We start from the raw sequence: 25,486 nt of genomic DNA on the forward strand, positions 1-25,486 counted from the left end.
ATATAGGTAACAAGCCAGTAAAGTAATAGCAGTACCTGTAACTTTGTCTTGATAGAAATGATATTTTCATATCATGTTACAGTTTTTGCAGGTCCCTTAAAATATTATTTATGTTAATCACTATTGTGAAATTATAGTAGTTATTAGATCTATTGCAAAGCTTCTTATTTAAAGAGTTACAAAAAGGCATATGTATTACTATATTACATTTTTTAAATATTTTGATAACTGTATTTCATTATAATTGGTTTTATTTATTATCCTATATATTTCTTTTGCATTTAAGATATTATTCTGAGAAGTGGTGCCCAGGCTTCACCCCTAGACCTTCAGAGGGATTCAGGGCACGTGCACACACACAAATTTTAAGAACCAATGATATAAGAAGATACTGAAGTCAACAATTATTCAGGAGTGGTATTACAGAGGGTGACAGTGACCCAGAAGCTAAGATCTTTGAGGAATGAGGAAAGTGACTTTGGGTCAGTAGATAACTACAGCTAGCAGAGGGAGAAGGTGATGGTATGGGATTTGAAGGTGGTAAGGTTTTTTCTTTTTTTGGAGGAGAGAGGGATAATTGTTTAGAAATGGCAATGAGTACAAGAACTCTTAACCCTACCTCCAGGTCCAATAGGAGGTATGTAGGAGGGAAAGTAGCCACCATTCCAGAAGATTACAGGGAAGAAAGAATGTTATCTAGGGAGATTCAGGTTTTTGTTTGAGCAAGATGAAGTGTATAGGAGATTTTGTATATAATTGACCTTGAGTTTGAGAGGGTACAGCAGAAGTGTTTTAAATGGTGAAGGGGGAAGTAGAAGATGGGATCAGAAAACATGATGTACTTAACCATATGGGGAGTAGAATCCAGGGGATGGACCTTGGGCATTTTGGAGGGACTGCCATGACAAGGCAAGGGGGCATGATGAGATTAATCCTGATGGTCCAGAGGCCAGCAGTGTAGAGGTGAGTGGGGATGCTGAGGGAAGTGGGAGTAGGGCTCTTGCTAGGCATGCACAGATTTCTGGGACTCCCACCTAACTCAGGTCCTCTATCATCTGGCCTCCAGCTCCTTTCTAATCTCATAATCATTTTCCCCTTCCCTCCCTTTAGCCAGAGTAGCTCCTTGCTGTTTCTCAAATACTGCATGCCTGCTGCTACCCCGTTGCCTCTGCACTTGCCATTCCCACTGTCTGATCTGCTCTTTCCCAAGATATGTTTGGCACGCTCCTTCACTTTATTCAAGTTTCTGTTCAAATATCACCTTATTATAGAGGATGTTCCTGACCATCCTAAATAGTTTATATAATTCTCTGTGTCCTCTGATGACTTTCTGTCCTCTTACTGCTTTATTTTTCTTCTTGACATTTCTTACTACCTGATTGATTATTTATTTATATAATGAATGAATGACTTTTTTCTACCTCTTCCCACCAAAATGTAAGCTCCATGATAGAGCCAGAACTTTGTTTTTTTCACTTTTGTATTCCTACCACCTAGAACAGTACCTGCCATGTGATAGGCACTCAAAACATACTTGGTGAATGAATAGACAAAGTTAGAAGCACCCCTCAGGGGACTTCCCTGGTGGTCCAGTGGTTAAGACTCTGTGCTCCCAATGCAGGGACCCTGGGTTCAATCCCTGGTCAGGGAGCTAAGATCCCACATACAGCAACTAAGCCCACGTGCCGCAACTAGAGAGCCTGCACGCTGCAGTGAGGACCCAGCACAGCCAAAATTAATTAATTTTAAAAAAACAAGAAGAAGCAACACTCAGAGGATAAGGGAATTATAGTGGCTAAGAGTCCAGTCTCCAAAGATAGTTGAGTGAATTTGTTACTTAGCTTTGCTCAGTGTAGGTTTCTCATCTGCCAAGTAGACCTGATAGTAGTACTTACTTCATAGAGCTATTAAGATTAAATGAGATAATGAGTGTAAACATTTTACAGAGTACCTAACTCTGGATTTTCTTCCAGGACCTTTCCGTTCTTGAAATTAGAGATTTTATTTACTTACCAAGTTTCTGACTTTGTTTTTCTCCAGCAACCTGAGTTTTTTGCTGAGGACCTTTCGACATCTTCTGCCCATAGTCCAGCATCACATGACTTTAGTGCTCTCCCCTTTCTGGGCAGTACTCTAGACACTTATCAAAACTTCTTATACAAGCCCTCTCTTCTGCATGTGCCCTCTTTTCTTCAGGAGCCTTGCTCAGTTTGCTATTACTTTGTTAATCTTGATGGTAAAGTAATTCATGATCAGGTATTAGAGTTTGTTACTGGCGTATTATATTATTCCTGTCAATATTTGCATTTAATTTAGGGACTAATATCCTAAAAGTAAAGCAAACAGTGGTGAAAATAATGTGAAGTGACTAGGTCTGCTTTTTTTTTCTTTTTGCGGTACGCGGGCCTCTCACCGTTGTGGCCCCTCCCGTTGCGGAGCACAGGCTCCGGACACTCAGGCTTAGCGGCCATGGCTCACGGGCCCAGCCGCTCCGCGGCATGTGGGATCTTCCCGGACCGGGGCACGAACCCGCGTTCCCTGTATCGGCAGGTGGACTCTCAACCACTGCGCCACCAGGGAAGCCCTAGGGCTGCTTTTTTGTTTTTTGCATTCTTTAGCTCATTTCATGTAGGTGGCTGCCAACTTCATCTGTAAGTTAGAGCAACTCTGATTATGTCTTATTTTTCTTTCCAAGCATGTGGTACTTAGCATGAATTTCCCTAAACAGAATCATAGAGGTTTAGATTCAAAGGGATCTTAGAGATTATCTGGACCAGAGGTTTTTAGCTTTTTTTTTCTTTTTAAATCGGCAAAATTCTTTTCTCAAATGAAATGTTATGTGGAAACTTAATATATAGATTAATAATAACACAGCTGATTCCTAATCCCAGGGATCCAAGCCATGTAGGTCTACCTTTGTTGTCTGGGGCAGTCCCCTAAGGGCACTTCCATGGAACCCTTAGGGCTCCCTAGAGTGCTGTTTTAAAACCACTAATTTACACCAACCCTTTCATTTTTCCAGCCGAGGAAATACGCTCAGAGAGTTTATGTTTTATCCAGTGTTACAGGGTAAATTAGTTGGGTTAAGAACAGTCCTCACATGTGCCATTCTTAGGAAAACACTATTAGACAAGGATGGAAGTTCTTATTTCTGATGTAGATAACTTACTATCTCATTTCTTTTAATCAGCAAATTTTATTTGCTGTATATACTACATACGAGACATTTTCTATGGGTGTAACTGATACCAAGAAACCCTTTCTTTAAGAGAGCAAATAGTATGGTTGGGAAAATAAAACATGCAGTTGGAAAGTTATACCAAATTTAAATACAGATTCAAGACCTGAGATGTAGCAAAGCATAATAGAATTAATTAAAAATAAATGATACCAATAATAAGCTCTGTTGGAGATCAGAGGAGGCTGATGCTACTGCAGCTGGACTCAAAAAAAGTTTTAAAGAGGAGCTATGACTGAGCTAAGTAGGACTTGGCTAAGTAAATAGATGTAAGGCTATATAATACTGTAAATAAGAGCAGAGCTTTGTGGGAATACCAGTGCCTTCACTTACCTCTATATAATGATGGGCAGGTTCTTAACCTCTGAACCTATTACTTCATCTACAAAATGGGGATGTATGGGACATGTATGAATTAAGGACATATATACTGGTGTAACACAAAACTTTAAATGGGAGTAGTTTATCACAATAGTTTATTTCTCCCTTATGTGTGTCTAGATTGGACAGCTTTCCATGGGGTCAGTCAGGGACCCATGTTCTTTCTCTTTTGGCTTCCACCTTTCCTAGGTCTTTTCTCAGAGAGAGTAGAGAATTCCACTGGAGAGGTTCTCGGGGGGTGGGCCTGAAAGTGGTATATGCTCTGCCTATTTTCTATTGGCCAAAACTCAGGTACAAAGCTATACCTAAACGCATAGGAGTCAGTTAAGTTGTGTGCACAATTTGGAAAGGAAATAAGTCTTAGTGAACATACAAGAGGTCTCTGCTACCTCACATCGTTATTGGGAAGATTAGAGGAAATAATGTATGTGTTATGCTTAGTACAGGGCATAGCATGTAAAGGTATTTAAACATCCTTTTTAAAGAATAGGAAAATTTATATAATGTTTTGCTGAGTATAGATAATTCACTAAATTTCTATTAACATGTGTTTTAACCTCCTTTTTGGAGAGGTATCAGTTTATTTTTGACTCCTGGTAATAATACTAATTAATATTTAAAATGATTCTTCTTGGTAAATTCTTTGTTTCTTTTTCTTTTAGCATGGTGTTATTGCTACAGAAGATGAAGAATATTTTATTGAACCATTAAAGAATACCACAGAGGACTCCAAACATTTTAGTTATGAAAATGGCCATCCTCATGTTATTTACAAAAAGTCTACCCTTCAACAACGGCATCTATATGATCACTCTCATTGTGGGGTTTCGGGTGAGTGTGGGACTTTTAGAAAGTATAGTCTTGTATTGCCACTTTCTTCTGGCATGTAAGGTAAGATTAATAATAAAAGTAAACAGGAATTTGAGTAATTAGAATGATAATGTCCAGAGTCCTCTTAAAATATGTCACCTATTGATAGTTTTAAGTCAATTTTGGAAGCTCTTAAGAAGTCCGTAAAATACAAACCTGTGTAAAATTTGATATTTTTTTCTTAGAAGGGGAAACCTTATTTTATCCAGGTAATAGTTACAGCTTTCATGCACAGGTGTTCCATAGTACTCTGTGCTGTTTGGTTTGCCTGATATTTTTATGCTAGTGGTAGGAATCTAAACATTTGAATAAGACTTGAAGAGTCTTAAAGGTAGTATTCAAAGATAGTGTTAGTTAGAGTACTATAGAAATACATAATAGGGACAACAAACCTAGCCTTTAGTGGTCAAAGAAGACTTCAGGGAGGAAGTGACTTTTAAGCTGAGGGAGTAATGGGTAGAGTGTTCCATATAAAGGGAATAGCATTTACAAAGATTCTGAAACAAAAGAGAGAATGTCACATTCCAGGAACTGACAGTTCATATAACTGGATATTAGAGAAGGGGTGAGATTCATAGTGGTTGGGGGGGAGTGGTCATGAGAGGTGAAACTGGAGAGATAAAAAGTGGCCAAATCACAAAGGGCTTGTAAACCACTTCGAGGAGTTTACCTTCAGTATACTGGAATCCTACTGAAAGGTTTTATGCAGTAGAAATCACAAGATCAGATTTGGGTTTTAAAAAGATTACTCTGGCAACCATATGGAGACTGATTTAGAGAAGAGAAAGACTAGGGTAGGGAGTTAGGAGGCTGTTTAGTCTAAAGATTAGAAAGCTTAGAGAAATAGAGGATATAGCATAGCATAGTAGAAGGAACATGGGCTTTGGCATACTTGTGGACAAATTATCCAACCTCTCTGGGTACTCCTTGCAGCACACATTAGTTACTCAGTACAATGGTAGCTATCATTATTATTGGGATGACTTTTTCTAGCATTTAAAGAGCCACTATATTAAAAAAAAAAAAAGGAGTAGATTTATTCCATGTAGTTCTAGTAGCTGGAACTAGGAGCAGAATATTTCAGAAGGAGATTTCAGCTCAATACAGAGAAGAGTTCACCAACAAGTAAATTTAATAAAAAATAGAATGGGTTCAACAGGTAGATTTGTAAAAATGGAATGGGTTGCCTTGTGAATTAGTGAATGCATCACGCTCTTGTTTCTTCTCTGTATCCTTATAGGCTCTTTTACTTCTGCTTCAAGTACAATTGTTCTTTGGAGTTCTCATTCTCCATACTCTCTTCTTGAGTCATCTCTGAGGCTTTTAATTATGAGAGGTTCTTGTTGGTCAAGAATAATTGGTACTAGAAAAAGGTCACTTAAAGTGAATCTAGTTGAGGCATGAAATACAGTGTCATGGTAAATAATGAAAAAAGGTTTGATTTGTCTTTGAAATGAATAAAGAAGCTAAACATTATGGAAATAGTTTATCTTATATTTAACAAAATTTAGGCTATAAGTACAACTTTATATAAATTTTTTTAAAACTAGGATTCATATATTTAGCTGTTTATTGTTATATAATTTTCCCACCATTTTTTCCATAACATGATGTTTAAAGATCACCTTTTGCAAAAATATTTAAAGATTTCATCATGTTCTGAAAGGTATCTCTTAACTGTTTGAGATTCAGGTTATCCTCTTTTGAAGTGCCTATTTCGTTACTAACTGGTATTTACCAGGCAGAGCCTTATTTTTCAATGGTTTAGGCATGAATCAGGCAGTTCTCCAAATCTACTTTTATTGCCATCATAGACCACTGTAATGACTTTCTATCTAGTCTTCCTATCTCCAGGTTTGTCCTTTTCTGTCTTTAGTCAAGTCTATCTCCTAATTCTGGCTTACACACCTTCACTGGCTTCCCAATAGTGGGATTATAGTAGTAGCTCCCTAAATTCCATGGGAATGTCACTAGATGTTATTGGGGAAAAAAATCACTTTATGTTTAATAAGTTTGAGAAATGTCTGGTTAAGAACTACCTTAATTGTGATACTAGCTCAACAATGTCGTTCAAGTGAGATATGCTGTTATAGGCATACACATTGCCAGTTAATCTGTTAATCAGGAACTCAAGTTTATATCAGAATATAAGATATGAAAACCCTCTTGACAGTGGGTATTTTTATCTCATATTCAAATATGAATTTTCCCATTCTAATTAGATTTAAGCTATTGATTAAAAATTTTTTATGAAAGTAATATCTGTTCTTTGTAGAAATTTTAGAAAATACAGGATAAAAAGAAAAATAAAAAAGAAAATGAAAGTTGCTCTTTTACCACCCAGAGATAACTGAATGTTCTTATAGTCTATTCATATAGATATTATTTTTGTCTTTATACCTGCATTATCTACTTATGTATTTATTAAATAAATATTAATTTAGCATGCATATGCAAGACTATTCTCAGTGCTGGGATGCAGCAACAAATAAAGCAGGAAAACTCCTTACTCCAAGAGATCTTATATTCTAGTGAGGAGAGACAGTTAACTAAATAAGCATTTAAACAAAACATAAATACATGGCCAACCGTAAAGAAGTAGTAAGTGAGTAGTGAAAAATAAACCAGATCAGGGACTTCCCTGGTTGTCCAGTGGTTAAGAATCCGCCTTCCAATGCAGGGGATGCAGGTTCGATCCGTGGTCAGGGAGCTAAGGTCCCACATGCCACGGGGCGCTAAGTCCTCGGGCCGCAGCTACTGAGCCTGTGCGCTCTAGAGCCTGCACGCCGCAGTGAAAGATCCCTCATGCTGCAACGAATATCCCGCATGTCGCAACTAAGACCCGATGCAGCCAAATAAATACATAAATATTAAAAAAAGAAATAAAAATAAACCAGATCAATGAGATAATTTTGCATGGCTGTATATATTAAAGATATTTTGAGATTGATCAAAAACTCAAAATTATATTTCAGATGACAGAGATCTATGTACTTGGCCTTGGGGGAAAAGTTCTTTATTGTATATGTTTGTGGAGGAATGTTTTCTTTAACATTCAATACTCAATCCAAAATTAAACTGAGCAAAGCACATGTAATGAGTATCATTTGAACTACTAATCTCTATTTTGAAACAAAATAAAACAAGTCAGTTGTGTATTTTATTTTAGACTAAAAGAGATATTCATTACAGATCATTGAACTTAACATTAAGCAGTCAGTTGACAATTATAAAACGTAGATATTGTTTTGTAATGATCTAATCATGCGGGAAAGATTTTAATCTTTAGAATGAAACTAAAGATGTTACCTTTTTAGATTTTATTCATTCAGTATGCATATGTGTATATTACATATATTTATCAGACTACAAATCTTTTGAGTATAACGATTATATCATTTCACTTATGAATGTCCATCAAAGACACTGTATATATATATTTCTGATGGAGCAATAGCCAAGCAAACTAACAATTAAAAAGCTAAAAAGTTGAAAATTGTGAATATGATGATAACAGCAGCTACCTTATACTAAATCTTATCAAATGAGAAACACTATTGCTAAGTGTTTCTGTTGCCCAATCATGGTCTAATTCTTTATACAATACTTTAAATAAAAATAAGGAGAAATTGAATGAGAGTGAAAATTATCAAAATAATGGAAATTCTATCCTGTATTTAGACATTTAAGCTGTCCAGCCAGAGGAAGGAGAAGACTAGGCATGATTTGAATACATGAGTGGTTTCATGATCACAGAAAACTGAGCAAGAGAAATTGGAGTAATGTTAATGCAGAAAAGATTTGTCTGTCTTATAACGATATTACCACAAACCCAATGGCTTAAGCAATACACTTTTATTATCTCACATTTTCTGTGGACCAGGAATCTGTGTATGTATAGGTTATTTATTTAACCTCAGCCAGGGCTGGGTTCTTATCCAGTCTTTACTGGGGAAGAATTCACTTCCTCACACCCATGGTTGTTGGCAGCATTCAGTTCCTTGCTGTCATAGGACTGAAAACTAGTTTCTGGCTGGTTGTTTGCCAGAGGCCACCTCTGGAATGTACAATGTACAATTCACCAACTTGGTTGTTTCCTTCCTCTAAGTCAGCAAGGGAATGACTTTAGTAAGATGCTACAATATTATGTAACATAGGTATGTAGTCGTATACATGTAATCATGTACATCCCATCATCTTTCCTGTCTTCTGTTGGTTGGAAGCAAGTCACAGGTCCGGCTCATACTCAAGGGAGGAGATGAGGACACAGGAGGTTATGGGAGCCACCTTAAGAGTCTGTCTGCCACAGTGGTCATAGGGGAATACTCACTGGCTGTCTTGGGGATATGCTATTGAATTAAGAAGTAGTATATTTCTGCCTCTCTTCACCTTTAGGAATAAAGACACTCATTTAATTTATATGAGTTTCAAAAGTATTTGACTGATGCTTCTCATGGTCATTTCCATCTCTTATTTCTTAAAATTTATAACTTCTCTCAAAGTAATTTTTAAAAGGGAAAGGCTGAAGAAAAACAGTATAGTGCCACTTTCTGTCAAGTAGATTATATAGATTACTCTAACTTTTCGTAACTAAATTTTTCAGTAAGTGGTGGTTAGAAAGATTTCCTGTTCAATATAAGGATATGAAAGTGAGGTATACAGAGGACCTGTACTTGCTCAAGTTTATTAAATGAAGATGAATATAAATGAGGCAAGTGTTTACAAATGCCATAGTACTAAAAGGTTTCCTCTGTGCTGAAGGACCAAGTATCTAGAAATCAAAGGATAAAGCTGCAATCCACACTGAAATGTGGTTTAAAGTGAGTTATGTCGGAATCATTGTCTTTCAACTCTCAGTCTAATGCCATTGACCTCTAGGTTATGGAAAAGGAATACTTTGGGTACTTTGTCAGGATAAATATTTGTAGAATACAAAATTAAATGAAAAAGATAATTCACAGCCTTTTAGATTTGAGATTTCTAGAACAGTATAGAATTGCTCTATTAAGATAGTTTAATAAAAGCATCTTACTTTAAAATAAATGCTCAAAAAGCATTTTAGGAATAGATTTTTGCAACATTAATATTCTTCATCAGAACTGTCTTAGGCTGTTTAGAAAGTCAATGCTTTAGTTGCTTTTTAAACAACTTTAAATGATTTTTTTAAGTACATATTCTAAATTTAAAAGTATTATGACATAATCACTCACTGGAAAAATATGAAATGATTATTTGAAGATTCCTTTTTTAAAGTAAACTATTAGATATATTTTGTTTTGTTTTCATGAACAGTTGAATGTTATTAATTTTTTCAGGTAATATGATTATTTTGAAAAATTGGAAGTTTAATTTTTTCACTACTGCATTTCCTCATCCCCTTCCCTCACTTTGAAAAATCTTAGTGTGTTAGAGAATTTATGAGAAGTATGTCTACATGAAAACTCCATGAATAAATACGTTTAATTAGTGAACCTATGTGAACTAGATAATTGTTTTTATTGTAGACCTCCTAAGAAGTGGCAAACCTTGGTGGTTGAATGACACATCTGCTTTTCCTTCTTCACTACCAATTAATGGCATACATATCCACCAGAGACAGAAGAGATCAGTAAGCATTGAGCGGTTTGTGGAGACATTAGTAGTGGCAGACAAAATGATGGTGGGCTACCATGGCCGCAAAGACATTGAACATTACATTTTGAGTGTGATGAATATTGTAAGTTTGATCCCTCTATATAATTTTTAACTTAATAGTTTGTTATGGTTTTTGACTAAGGTCATGGATTTTTATTGTGAAATAATGATTTTGAGAATTAACTCATCAAAAGTTAGAAAGAATCGATCTATTACTTTTTCAGTTCCATAGAAAATAAATTTAAAGGTGACCTTATTGTTCATTTAGATCAGCTCACCCTCTTAATTAATTACTATGTTGTAATTCACCTTTAGGAGACAATTTTTCTTGAAGTAGACTTGTATAACAAATCTTTTACCAAGGCATCTTGAGGGTAGAGTTCTAAGTGGTATGGGATAAAAGAATCTTTTTATATAAGCAGTGGTTAAATGGATGAAAAATTGTTTTACCACTTTAAAAATAAAATCAAACAATCACCTTATGATTTTTGTCTGACTTTGTGTCTTTTCTTATTTTCTGGAGGTCAGGTTGCCAAACTTTACCGTGATTCCAGCCTAGGAAACGTTGTGAATATTATAGTGGCCCGTTTAATTGTTCTCACAGAAGATCAGGTAAGAATGAGTTAGTTTATAAATCTAAAGCTCTTAACAGACAGACTGTAGAATTATGTATTAAAGAATAATATATTTTATTATTGTTCCTCTTAGAAAGTTCTAGTTGACTATGTCTTTCAGCTCTAAGCATTTAATATTTTAAGCAAATTTGAAAGCGTTTACAAGAATATACCTCTTATGTCATGTTAAAGCTATATGTATGTGTGTTAGCTATATGTTTCAGTATAAAGATGAGCATTTGCATGGCAGACCTTATAAAGTGGTTTTGGTTGGTTTTGTAGGCTGATAATCACATATATTCACATTATCATTAAAGCTGGAACTGGAAAGAATGTCTGTTCAATAATACACTAAATTAATTCTAGGTCAAATATTACAGAGATAAAAATTGGCAAGAGGTTATTCCTAGAAACCACTACTTCTAATTATAGTCCCACTTTAGCCTTCAAAAGTTTTAACAACTGACCTTAGTAATTTGTTTGGAACATTTCTGGTATGCATGTTGTATTGCAGCCAAACTTGGAGATAAACCACCATGCAGACAAGTCCCTCGATAGCTTCTGTAAATGGCAGAAATCCATTCTCTCCCACCAAAGTGATGGAAACACCATTCCAGAAAATGGGATTGCCCACCACGATAATGCAGTTCTTATTACTAGGTATGGTTTGTTGCAAGTATTTTACCTTTGATTATTGTGTTTGATATTGTAACTATATTTGGTTCTATCTAAAGCCTCATTCAGGTAATGAGTACAGAGAAAGCAAAATGGTAATTTATTATTCACCACTGAGAAAGAATATACTGCAGTATTGTTGTGTTTGCATTAAATGAACCAAATAAGAGAAAAGATTTAGAGTTTACTTAGAAGTTTAATATATATCTTTTCTTCTCCTAAGGTCTATTCATAAATTTTAACTGGAAGCACATATATGTTTTGTTAATTGAACAAAATACATGCTAAAAGCAAGATTGAAAAGTATGAGAAAAATCTGTTTCAAACATAAAAATGGGTCATCACTCTTGGTTATAAAATATACTAATTAGTCTTACCTCCAAATTGTTAAAAGGGAGGAGGACATCGGTGGTTACTCAGTTTACTTAGATGAATGTTTATTTAATTTAAAATATTTTAATTAAGAGGTATAAAGAAGCATATTTACTATACTATATGTTGAATAGTTTTTCCCTCAGGCAAAATTATTACTTGATGATAACCCAGTGAATTCATATATTTCTTTCCTGTTTTATAAAACTGTATTCAGATCCATTTTCTCCTTACTCTCCAACAAAAATTCTGTGAAGTAGATATTCTTATTATTTTTCCCATGTAAGAAATGAGGAGACCAGTTCAAAATATTTAAGTGAAAGAGCAGGGCTCAAGCCCTGGTGATCCTGTCTTCTTTGATTATACTTTGCTGTCTGTCTTAATTTTTTAATATTCTAATCATGGTTGGTTAGAACCATGCTTAAATCATTTAAAGATGCTTCTCTTTTGATCTCTTATTAGTATTTAAAAATGAAAACAAGTAATAACAAATAAACAAATGAGCAAAATGGAAGCGTTATTCTATCTTGGCTAAGTGGATTATTTCTTTTAATTTGCAAGGCAGTATTTAACATATGCGTCATCTGTGGTGTGCCCATTGACTCCACATTAGACTCTGTGGAGGGGGAGTATAAAGTATACAGGATCAGAATATTGAGACCCAGTAAGATAATGTGAATTTAGCTTTTTGAAAAATGTTCCTGTTAACTGAGTTGTAGAGTTAAAGTTTCTGAGTTCATTTATTTTTTTACAGTTACACTTATTTTAATTGACTTCATCTACCTCACATTGTAAACCAAAAAACTTTGATTATGATATACTTGCTGAATAAAACCAACATTTTAAGGTTCTATATTCATATGTGTTGACACGTCAGTCTGATAAATTCTGCAATTCCTCAGGTCTTGTGGTCTGGAATGGTTTCCAAATATATTTGAGGAGTTAAAAATATACTAGGAATTGTGCAAATATAGAAACTTTTGTGTAAAAATATATATGATATGATTACAATGAAATTACTAGAGGAAAATATCTGTTATATATGTTTAACAGAATGATCACAGATATTTGCATTGGCATCTGTACTTATATTTATAAAACCCTACCTCTCCGCAAAAAAGGCAATGCCCAGTGGGCTCTTGATGCTTCACATTTTTATTATTGTGTCTGCATTGGATTTTTAACATTTGTTTTTAAACCAATTTATTTATTTATTTGGCTGCCCTGCACCGTGCTGCGCAGTTTGCGGGATCTTAGTTCCCTGACCAGGGGTTGAACCCAGGCCCCCCTGCAGTGAAAGTGCCAAGTCCTAACCACTGGACTACCAGGGAATTCCCGGCTTTTTAACTTTTGCATCAAATGACAGGAGTTATACTAAGAGTGCACATTTATAAGTATTTGAGTAGGGAAATACATCTGGGCGGTTAGCCACCCTTTCTCTGTACTGGCTACAACATTCAACTGTCTGACTTGTTACTCTGAATTGGCCCAGATATTTTTCTGATCCTCTGCAGAGCTCTTCTTTGCTTCTGTAAGCTACTTTGAGTGCCTGTTTGATGTCTGAGATTTGAACACAGAATTTTCTTTTGAAACTTTTCTCCTGATGTTCAGATAGCACTAGAAATTATCTCAGGATTTAAAAAACAGTACTACAAAAAATTCATACCTCATATCATTTTAGATTAGTTATGTAATGGAGGTTAGAAAAATGCCCTTTGGGACAGTATAGAATGCCTTTTTGAATTGTTATTGAAGTCTCAAATTAACTTTTAGCTTACTTAAAAGTCTACAGTTATCTTTGAATTATTAGGGCCACAGAGTGACTTACCTAAATGAGATGACTATCTGAGTATTATCTCTAATATTTAAGTTTTTATTGGTTGGGGGTTTTACCAGTTCTTGACTCTCCCTTATATATTTTGGATTTGTGAAATTGAACATATGTTTAAATCACAGTTCTACTTTTAGTAAAAATAATTATGAGCATTCCATAGATAATTCTATAATAACTTTGAAAATTGCTTCATGTAACTCACTTATTAACATGTTCAGGGTTGTGACTCCACCATTTAGAGGTAAGATCATGATTTATGTTTGCTCGAAATGTCAGCTCACTAGGGAGAATATATAATGTGTTTATCAAGAATTCCAGAGAAAAATTGATGAATATGTTTATCTCTACTAGGCCAAATTTTGTCCTAGGGATTTAAATGTTTTAAGCAGAAAACCATTTGGAACCTAGTTACTTAGGTAATCATAGTTACTTTTGGAAAAAAGTATAAAAACTCAAAATGTTATCTCCTCTTAGCAAATGATATTTTATTGTTTTATTTTATTGATATAATTTTAAAACAAACTGCTGTACAAAGATATCAGATCACCATAACTAGACAGAAAGAAAATTTAAAAATAAAATTTTGTTGTTTTATCTGGTATCAAAAGTATTGAATTAAGACCAAAGAGCATATTAAAAATGATTAATATATACATATATTTTTAAATTTTTATATACATTTATGTTTATTTTTATGTGTAAGTATATATGTATGTATAATATATAGTGAAATCTGTTATGTATCAGTTAGCTTTATCTAACCTTTTTTTTAAAAAACTGAGGCTGGGAATCCCCTGGTGGCCCAGTGGTTAGGACTCTGTGCTTTCACTGTGAGGGCCTGGGTTCAGTCCCTGGCCAGGGAACTAAGATCCCACAAGCCGTGAGGCGCAGACAAAAAAATTAAAATTAAAACCAAAAAAAACCCTGAGGTATAATTGACAAACAAAATTGTGTATATTTAAAGTACAGTGTGATGATTTGATGTACATATACATTGTGAGCTGATTGCTGTAATCAAGTTAATTAACATATCCATCTCATAGTTATCTTTTTTTTTTTCCTTTTTTGGATGAGAATGCTTACACTCTCTTAACAAATTTCAAGTATACATATAATATTATGTGTAGTCACCATGCTGTACCTTAGATCCTCAGAATTTATTCATTTTATAGCTAAAAGTTTGTGCCCTTTGACTAATATCTCCCCATTTGCTCTACCCCCCACTCCCACCCCCAACTCTGGGCAACTCCCATTCTATCCTTGGTTTCTATGAGTTCAACATTTTTTTTTTTTTTTAAAGAGTCCACATGTAACTGAGATCAAACAGTATTTGTCTTTCTCTATCTGGCTTGTTTCACATAGCAAAATGCCCTCCAGGTTCATCCACATTGTCACAGATGACAAGATTTCTTTCTTTTTTATGACTGACTAATATTCCAGTGTGTGTGTGTGTGTGTGTGTGTGTGTGTGTGTGTGTGTGTGTGTGTGTGTATGTATGCATTTCACCTTTTCTTTATCTGTTCATCTGTTAATGGTCACTTTTGTCTCCATATCTTGACTATTGTAAATAATGCCCCAGTGAATATGGAGTACAGATACCTCTTCAAGATACTAATTTACTAATTTCACTTCCTTTGGGTATATTCCCAGAAGTGGGATTGCTGGGTCATATAGTAGTTCTATTTAAAATTTTTAGAGAACCTCTATACTGTCTTCCATAATGGCTGTACCAATTTACATTCCCACCAACAGTGTACAAGCATTCCCTTTTCTTCATATCCTCAATACATTTGTCATCTCTTATCTTTTTGATAATAGACATCCTAATAGGTTTGAGGTGATATCTCATTGTGGTTTTGATTTGCATTTCCCTGATGATTGGTGATGTTGAGCACCTTTTCATGTGCCTGTTGGCCATTTTGTTATCTCTGGAAAAATGTCTGTTTAAATCCTTTGCCCATTTTTAAATTGGAATTTTTTTTTGTTGTTCTTGGGTTGTATAATTTTTATATATTTTAGGTATTAATCCCTTATCAAATATATGGTTTGCACATATTTTCTCCCATTCCTTACACTGCCTTTTCATTTTGTTGATTGTTTCCTATACCATGCAGGAGCTTTTCAGTTTGATGTAGTCCCACTTGTTTATATTTGTTTTGTTACCTGTGCTTTTGGTGTCATATTTAAAAAATCATTGCTTAGACCAATGTCAAGGAGATTTTCATCTATGCTTTGTTCTAGGAGTTTTAGTTTCAGGTCCTACATTTAAGTTTTTAATCAATTTGAGTTTATTTTTGTGAGTTGTGTGAGATAGGGGTCTGATTTCATTTTTTTGGCATATGGATATCCAATTTTCCCAACATCATCTATTTCAGAGACTATCCTTTCCCCCCATTGTATGTTCTTGATGCCCTTGTCAAAGATTAGTTGGTCATATATTCATGGGTTTATTTTTGGGCTGTTGATTCTGTTCCACTGGTTTATATATCTGATTTTATGCCAGTACCATACTATTTTGATTACTTTAGCTTTATAATATAGTTTGACATCAGGATGTGTGATGACACCAGCTCTGTTCTTCTTTCTCAAGATTGCTTTGTCTATTTGAGATCTTTAGTGGTTCCATATGAATTTTAAGATTTTTTTTCTATTTCTGTGAAAAATGTCATTGGAATTTTAATAGGAATTTCATTGCATCTGTAGATTGCTTTGGGTAGTATGGATATTTTAACAACATTAATTCTTCTAGTCCAAGAACAAGCAGTACCTTTCCATTTAGGTGTTTTGTCTTCAATTTTTTTCATCAATATCTTATAGTTTCCAGTATAGATCTTTCACCTCCTTGGTTAAATTTATTCCTAAGTATTTAATTGTTTTTGATGCTATTGTAAATGGGATTGCTTTTTTTAGATTGCTTTTAGATAGATTGTTAATCAAAATGCAGCTGATTTTTGCATGTTGATTTTGTATGCTACAACTTTAGTAAATTCATTTATTATTTCTAACAGTTTTTTGGTAGGGTTGTTAGGTTTTTTGTATATAAGATTATGTCATCTGCAAACAGAGAATTTTACTTCTTCCTTTCTAATTTGGATACATTTTGTTTCCTTTTCTTGCCTAATTGCTCTGGCTAGGACTTCCAGTACTATATTGAATAAAAGTGGAAAGAGTGGGCATCCTTGTCTTCTTCCTAATCTTGGAAAGTTTTTAGACTTTCAACATTGAGTATAACGTTAGCTGTGGGCTCGTCATATATGGCCTTTGTTTTGTTGAGGTGTATTCCATCTATTCCTAATTTGTTGAGAGTTTTTATTATGAACAGCTGTTGAGTTTTGTCAAATACTTTTTCTACAGCTATTGAGATGATCATATGATTTTTATCCTTTATTCTGTTCATGTGGTGTATCAGATTTTTTGATTTGTGAATGTAGAACCATCCTTGCATCCTAGGGATGAATCCTACTTTATTGTGTATGATCCTTTCAAAACTCTGCTGCATTTGGTTTGCTAGTATTTTGTTTAGGACTTTTGCATCTATGTTCACCAGGGATATTGGCCTGTAATTTTGTTTCTTGTAGTATCCTTATTTGGCTTTGGTATCGGAGTAATGCTGGCCTCTTAAAATGACTTTGGAAATGTTCGTTTCTCTTCAATATTTGGGAAGAGTTTAAGAAGGATTGGTATTATTCCTCTTTAAATGTTCTGTAGACATCACCAGTGAAGCCATCTAGTACTGGACTTCCTTTGTTGGGAGATTTTTGATTACTGATTTAATCTCCTTACTCATCATAGGTCTATGTGTTTTTTTATTTCTTCATGATTCAGTTGATAGGTTGTATGTTTCGAATAGTTTATCCATTTCTTCTAGGTTATCCAATTTGTTGGTATATAATTGTTGGCTGTAGCCGCGTATGATCCTTTGTATTTATGTGGTATCAGTTTTAATGTCTCCTCTTTCATTACTCATTTTACTTATTTGAGTCTTCTCTCTTTTTTTCTTAGTTTAGCTAAAGGTTTGTCAATTTTGTTTATTTTTTTTCGGAAAGCCAGCTCTTAGTTTTCTTGATCTTTTCTATTGGTTTTCTAACCTCTATTTCATTTATTTCTGTTCTGACCTTTGTTATTTCCTTCCTTCTACTAACTTTGGGCTTAGTTTGTTCTTCTTTTTCTATTTTATGTAAGTTGTAAAGTTAGGTTGTTTGTCTGAGATATTTCCTTTTTCTAATGTAGTCATTTATTGCTGTAAACTTCCCTCATAGATATGCTTTTGCTGTATCCCATAAGTTTTGGTACATTGTTTTCCCATTTTTGTTTGTGTCAAGATAGTTTTTGATTATTCTTTTGATTTCTTCTTTGGTACATTGTTTGTTCAGCAGTGTGTGTTTTAAAATTTCCATGTATTTCCTGCTTTTTTTCCTGTTGTTGGTTTCTAGTTTCATACCATTGTGTTCATGATTTTAATCTCAAATTTGTTGACACTTGTTTTGTGACCTATTATATGATCTAGGCTGGAGAATGTTCCTGATGTGCTGGAGAAGAATGTGTATTCTGCTTCTGTTGCATGCAGTGTTCTGTACATGTCTGTTATGTCTGTTTGGTCTAAAATATAGTTCAAATCCAACATTTTCTTATTGATTTTCTGTCTGAGTGATCTGTATGTCCATTGTTGAAACTGAGGTATTGAAGTTCCTTACTGTTATTGTATTGCTGCCTATTTCTGCCTTCTGATCTTCCAGTATTTGCTTAATACGTTAAGGTGCTCTGATTTTGGAGTACATATATATTTACAATTGTTATATACTCTTGATGAATTGATCCCTTTATCATTATATCATGACCTTCTTCATCTCTTTTTCAGCTTTTGACTTAAAGTCTATTTTGTCTGATAATGAGTTTAACTATCCCTTTTCTATTTTGGTTTCCATTTGCATGAAATATCTTTTATATGTTTTTCCATCCCTTCACTTTCAGTCTATATGTATCCTTAAAGCTGAAGCATTTCTAGCTCTGGAGAAGGCCCAGCACTGTAGTCTTCATGCAGCTTCATCAGCTGAGGTTAGCATTGATGAAGATTTCAGGGGTCCCCAACAGCCAAGGCTGCTTTTGTCTGCACCAGCAGCAAAGGCTGCTGGAGACCATCTGATATCTTTTTCTCACATAGGTCATGGTGCAGGGGATTTCTCTTGGTGCTGGGTCCAGCTTGGAAGAGCTTACACCAGTGCTGGTGTCTGATATGTGGGCACCTGTGGAGCAGTCATGGAGGTGGGGACTGGAGTGCTAGTGCTTGCAGAGTGACAGCAGCTCTCGGGTTGGTGTGCTGGCTGTACCACAGCAGCAGTGATGTATGAGTTGCAGGTATGTGTGAAGTGGCCGTGAAGACGGAGTCTGAAGCATGAGTACATAGAGAGCAACAGTGGCACTTGGGTCCAGGCGCTGGCTAGCTTGAAGTGTGTGGAACAGAGACAGGGGTGGAGTCTGGAGCATGGATGCCACAGAGTGGCCCTAGATTGGGGCTCTGGAGTGTGGGAACAGGTGGAGCAGCTATGACTCTGGAGTCTGGGATGTGCTCAGGGTTGGGGAGTGCTGGAAGTTCTTTTCCTAGGCCAGCACAACAGCAGCTCCTTCTTGGGGTGGACACAGTGACATCTCCTTCCCCAGAATCTGTGGCAGCAATAGCTTTTGGCCACCTTGGTGGTAAAAACTGCTGGTATCCTCTGGAGCAGGCTGCTGGGGCTTGTGAAAACCAGCATTACGGTGTCTTCCACTGTGAAAGCTTTGGCGAGTCCACAGCTGTTGTCAAGGCGTTTGAGGCTTGTGGCTGATAGTTCCCACCCTTCCTCTTTGTTCCTAGTTGCCTTTAGACATCTCCACTAAGCTGATCTCCCAAGTGATCCTTTCTATGCAGTTATTCTCCATTTTTTGCCCTACTATGTTACTGTAGGTTCTTAATCGTACTGTTGAGCCCTCCCAGGGCTACTTTCATTTGTGGATTGCTATCTAATTTTTGTTTTCTGTTGGGTGATGAAGGTTGATATCTTCTACTTCACCACCTTGCTGATATCATTCTCCTAGCTTTATTAAATCTTACTATTTTTGCCACATCATTGAGCAGTTTCATGTCACTTTCTAAAGTGATATACTTTTTTAAAAATAAAATTATTTATTTATTTTGGCTGCATTGGGTCTTTGTTGCTGCGTGCCGGCTTTCTCTAGTTGCTTTGAGCAGGGGCTACTCTTCATTGCAGTGCGCAGGCTTCTCACTGCGGTAGCTTCTCTTGTTGTGGAGCACGGGCTCTAGGCACGTGGGCTTCAGTAGTTGTGGCACGTGGGCTTCAGTAGTTGTGGCTCGCGGGCTCTAGAGCTCAGGCTCAGTAGTTGTGGCAGGGCTTAGTTGCTCCACAGCATGTGGGATCTTCCTGGCCCAGGGCTTGACCCCGTGTCCCCTGCGTTTGCAGTCGGATTCTTAACCACTCCACCACCAGGGAAGCCCTAAAGTGATACACTTTAGAAACAATGGTTACTTCTCTATAGTGTATCAACTATACCTGACATTTTAGTTCTGAATACCAGAGTTAGTGCTATAATGTATACATTTTTCGAAATATGACCATATGATGCTTTATTGAATAATGGTGCTTTATTGAAACTGATCTTCCATTTTTGTGATCTGTTTTTAGTTAAAATATCAGTGGTAGTAACTTACATTGCTTGTTTCTATAGTCTAGATCTATTAGGCTTATCTGACAATTATTAGTGCCCATCTAAATCAACTTGACATTTATTAACTCTTTTAAAATAATGGACTATGACACTCTATAATTAGGTCAAGAAATGATTAATAGTTTGTACTTGATACTCTAGAAACAGAATTTAAGAAGAGAAAACAGAACTTAAATTCTGTAATCTACTTTTTGTCTCTATAGCTTTGCTTATTTTTAGACTTTTTGTATGAATGGAATCATACAATATACAGTCTTTTGTGACTGGCTTCTTTTACTTTGCATAGTGTTTTCAAGATTCATCCATGTTGTAGAACATACGAGGACGTCTTTCCTCTTATTAGCCTAAATTCTTGAAAATTCAAGATACAGATCTTTTAAGAGTGTCTCTGTTAATAGGCTATTCTTCAAAAAATGTACTTTATTTTCAATTTTTCATTAATGAAATGCATAGGGCATATAAATGCAACTCAAAGTACAGATGCAAAAATTGCACACCAAGTGACAGACATAATTTAGTCTTTAATTAAAATGAACATATTTATCCTCTTACGGGATCATGAGTATTTGCTTTGATGCTGCTGGATTTTAAAGGGATTAGAATTTCCAAAGTCAACTAATGTTTTCAGGTGGGAAATTAAAAATAGCTATAAAAATCGTTTCTTGCTAAAACTTGGCCTGTAATGTGTGGATTTAAACAAGTTTTAAAAAAATTTTTAAAGAATATTTCAGAGTTATATATTGACTTTATGATTATATATTACAAACAGAAGAAAAGGAAATTAAATGTGGTACCTTAATATTTTTTTGGTATTCATTTATGGATTTTTTTTTTAATCCTTAAGGAAATGCCAGTTAAATTTTTTATGAAGTATTACTGAGCTTTTAAGAATATGCTAGGTTTACAGGCAGCAGGGGAATCTTGAGTTTGGGTTGTGGATGTATTGGTTTTGGTATTTGAACATTTTGAAGCATTTATTATTCTCTTGCCACTCTGGCTCTACCATTCTTACCTATCCCCACTGCCTATACCTTTCTTCCTCCTTTTTCAGGTTTTTCTTTCTTTCTTTCTTTCTTCATCCCTGGTTTGTTTGCTCCTTACGCAGATGTGTTTATCTAGATTCAGCTTCCATTCCAATCTAGGATTATGACACACTTCAGTGACCTTAATTTTTGTGCAGTCTGGGACACTTTAAGAGTGAAAGAGTGTACCATTGGCAGTTTTGCCTAGATAATAGGCACAAACGAGGACCAGGTAAAACAGGATTATGGTCATCCCAGGCATTACATATGTTTGCTTGTTAAACTTTGATTTAAAAATGCAAATAAGAAGATAACTTTTCCTTCAATGCCTAAGGTTGACTAAATAGCATGCAATTTAGTAAATTATATTTGTACACATCTTGGCTACAACTGTTCTTTTTTTGTAATGGGCATCATTAAATAGTTAAATCAAAGAAGGATGTGTTGTAATCAACACAACTTTAATGAATAGTAAGTAAATATTTATGTTGTTTTTATGGATGTATTTGTGCAGTTGTTTATTATGTGCCAAATACTTGGTACTTTTCAGAATTATATTTAATCATTTAAACCTCACAATAACTGCATGAGATAGGTTCTATTATTATCTCTATTTTATAGATGAGGAAACGGAGGCATGAAGAAGTTAAATGTTTGGCAAGCTAACACATTAATTAGAAGACCCAGAATTTAAACCAGGTAGTCTGGCTCCAGAGTCCTTTTAGAGAAATTATAAGGGTGTTCAACAAAAATTAATGCAGAGATACTTTACTAATATTGGTACCCATGGTAGGCAGTCTTCTAAGATGGCCCCCGATGATCTCTGCCTCCTGATGTTCAGGACTTTGTGTAATCCCCTCCTCTTGGGTTTGGGCTGGACCTCGTGAATTGACATCTTAACAATGAGAATTCTTCCTACCTACAGCCAAGGTATATCTCTCCATTTGTTTAGGTCTTTTTTAATTTCTCAGCAATTTTTGTGGTTTTCAGTGTTTTCACACCTCTTGTCCTTTTTTTGATGTTATTGTAACTGGTACTTAAAAAAATTAACTTATTAATTGTTCGTCACGAGTATATAAAAATGCAGTTGATTTTGTAAAATTGTGCTAAGTTTATTTATTACTTTAAGTAGCTTTTTAAAGATTCCAATGGTATTTTCTACAAAGATGATCATGTGTTTTGAGATTAAAGATAGTTTTACTTCTTCCTTTTAATCATAAAAGACATTTCTTTCTTGGCTTATTTCACTGCTAGACCCTCTAGTACAATGTGGAATAAGGTGGCAATAGCAGACATCAGTGTCTTGTTCCTGATCTTAGTGAGAAAGCATTCTGTCTTTCATCATTAAATGTGATGCTAGCTCTAGGGTTGTTGTAAATGACCTTTATCAGGCTGACAAAATTCCCTTCTATACCTAGTTTGCTGAGAATTTTTATCAAGAATGGATGTTGGATTTTGTCAAATGCTTTTTCTGCATCTATTGAGATGATCATATATATGGTTTTTCGTTTTTTAGTTTAATACAGTGAATTGCATTGATTGGTTTAGAATGTTACCTCAACTTTGAATTTCTGAGATAAACCCAATTTGGTCATGATGTATTATTCTTTTAATATATCATTAGATATGACTTGCCAAAATTTTGTTTATAGTTTTTTGCATCTATATGTATGAAGGCTATTGTTCAGTAGTTTTTTTTTTTAATAATGTCTTTGTCCGATTTTGGTATTGGGGGGTAATGTTAACCTCACAGAATGAGTTAGAGAATATTTTCTCCTTTTCAGTCTTCTGGAAAAACTCACGTAGAATTGATATTACTTCACTATAAATGTTTTATAGAATTCACAAATGAAGCTATCTGGACCTGGAATTTTCTTTATGGGGTGATTTTTAACTACCAATTCAAGGTGTTTAGGAGATATAGGGCTATTAAGGTCATCTTATTCAGTGTGCTTTGGTAGTTTGAGTCTTTCAAGAATGTATTTCATCTAAATTGTAGAATGTATTGACAAAGTTGTTCATGATGGCTTCTTATTATCCTTTTAAATAGGTACCTGGTAGGGAGGCCCAGTAATAATTTGGAGATATTATTAACTGTATGTTAGGTACAAGCAGGTTTTGAGAAGACAAAGTATAGTGGAATCATAGAAGCAGTACCTAATTTTACATGAAAGTATAATATTTCTTCAGGGACCTGAAAGTTTAATAGGAATTTGGATAAATAATAGGTGCTTGTTCAAGAAAGAAGCACTGCATGTGCAATGATATAAAATGTGAGAGAGAAAATTGGGGAAACTAAAAGTTCATTTGGGTAACTAAAGTGCAGTATTTTTATGGTAGAAAATGTAGGTAAGGTTGGGAAGGTAGAAATTCATTCACTGATTCATTCATTCAAGCTATATTTATTAAATTGATAATATGTCATGCTGCTGTGTATATATTTGCCTTATTTATGAGTATTTAAATTGATTTATTTTGTTTTTGAATTAATTAATTAATTTTATTTTTAAATTTTTTGGCTGTGTTGGGTCTTTGTTGCTGCTCAGGGGCTTTCCCTAGTTGCGGTGAGCAGGGGCTACTCTTCGTTGTGGTGCGCGGGCTTCTCATTGTGGTGGTTTCTCTTGTTGTGGAGCATGGGCTCTAGGCACGTGGGCTTCAGTAGTTGTGGCACACGGGCTCAGCAGTTGTGGCACACGGGCTTAGTTGCTCTGCGGCATGTGGGATCTTCCCGGACCAGGGCTTGAACCCGTTGTCCCCTGCATTGGTAGGCGGATTCTTAACCACTGTGCCACCAGGAAAGTCCTGTTTATTTTTTAATTATTAAAAACAATGGAATTCTCTTTGTACACAGGTACAAGTATGTCCATACTATGCAATGCTAATCCAGAGTATATGGACATGGAAAATTCTTCATGACATAAAATAAAGCAAGGCAACAAAGTTACAGAGTAATGCATAGAGCATTATTTCTTTTATTTTTAGAGAATCAACAAAACTAGTAAAAAAAATTTAGCTTTTATTTTATTTACATAGTGGATGTTTCTGGAGAAATTTAAGCAGAAAAGTGACATGAACAAATTCAAAAAATGTCCGTGGAAGGGTTGTAAAGGATAGATGATTTTGTGTGTGTGTGTGTGTGTGTCTGTGTGTGTCTGTGTGTGTGTGTGATTAAGTGCTAATATATGCAAAGCAGTGAACAATGGGTAGAAAAAATTCAGTGCCTCTTTTCTCTCCCATTCAGAAAGGCTTTTTAGAACCATTTGAATTAGCATTTCACTTTTCTTTTTTTTCTTATCCCAAAGAATTGAATGCCAGCCAAAAATCTTTGAGTTCTTGTATTGGAAGATGAGGACTTCTTGATGAGTGAGGTAAAAGGGTAAAGGAGAAAGAGAAAAAGGAGATTTGGGGCTTAAAGAAGCGGGGGAAACTCCACTTGGAAACATTTATGATGAGTTCTTCCTCTTCTTTTGGTTAAATTTTCACACTGGATTCTTTTGGGACAGTATTTACTAAATTGGCTTTATCTTTCTTACCCCACTCTCCCCAAATTTATCAAAAATCAGCATCCCTGTAAATGATATCTTTCTCATTTCATAAATTCTCAACACCTTAATAATAAGCCAGTGTTAAAGAAATGTTGATAGAAATAATTTTGGAACATCCTTCTAGAATAAGAAAAAAGTAGTGTTTGTGTCTTTTACCAATTTCTCTCACAATCTCTTCTCAGCTTACATTTACTTTTAGTGATCTCATTTATTTTCATAATTTTAAGTAACATCTATATGGTTAGGTACATCTATACAGGTTTTTTTTTTTAACATCTTTATTGGAGTATAATTGCTTTACAATGGTGTGTTAATTTCTGCTTTATAACAAAGTGAATCCGCTATACATGTACGTATATCCCCATATCTCCTCCCTCTTGCGTCTCCCTCCCACCCTCCCTATCCCACCCCTTTAGGTGGTCACAAAGCACCGAGCTGATCTCCCTGTGCTATGCGGCTGCTTCCCACTAGCTATCTATTTTACATTTGGTAGTGTATGTATATCAGTGCTACTCTCTCTCTTTGCTTACCCTTCCCCCTCCCGGTGTCCTCAAGTCCATTCTCTACGTCTGCGTCTTTAT

The 25,486-nt window shown here is 35.2% G+C and overlaps 1 protein-coding gene across 1 annotated transcript in view; it reads left to right on the forward strand.

Moving 5' to 3' along the window:
• ADAMTS6 (ADAM metallopeptidase with thrombospondin type 1 motif 6) overlaps window positions 1-25,486 on the forward strand; it is a 270,671-nt gene that overhangs the window by 15,649 nt on the left and 229,536 nt on the right. Inside the window, exons 4-7 of the mRNA XM_060007024.1 lie at window positions 4,282-4,450; window positions 9,994-10,205; window positions 10,652-10,735; window positions 11,252-11,397. Coding sequence (XP_059863007.1) covers window positions 4,282-4,450; window positions 9,994-10,205; window positions 10,652-10,735; window positions 11,252-11,397 — 611 coding nt within the window. The remainder of the gene's footprint in view (window positions 1-4,281; window positions 4,451-9,993; window positions 10,206-10,651; window positions 10,736-11,251; window positions 11,398-25,486) is intronic.

The sequence above is a fragment of the Delphinus delphis genome, chromosome 3, assembly GCF_949987515.2.
Source record: "Delphinus delphis chromosome 3, mDelDel1.2, whole genome shotgun sequence".
Classification (NCBI taxonomy): Eukaryota; Metazoa; Chordata; class Mammalia; order Artiodactyla; family Delphinidae; genus Delphinus; species Delphinus delphis.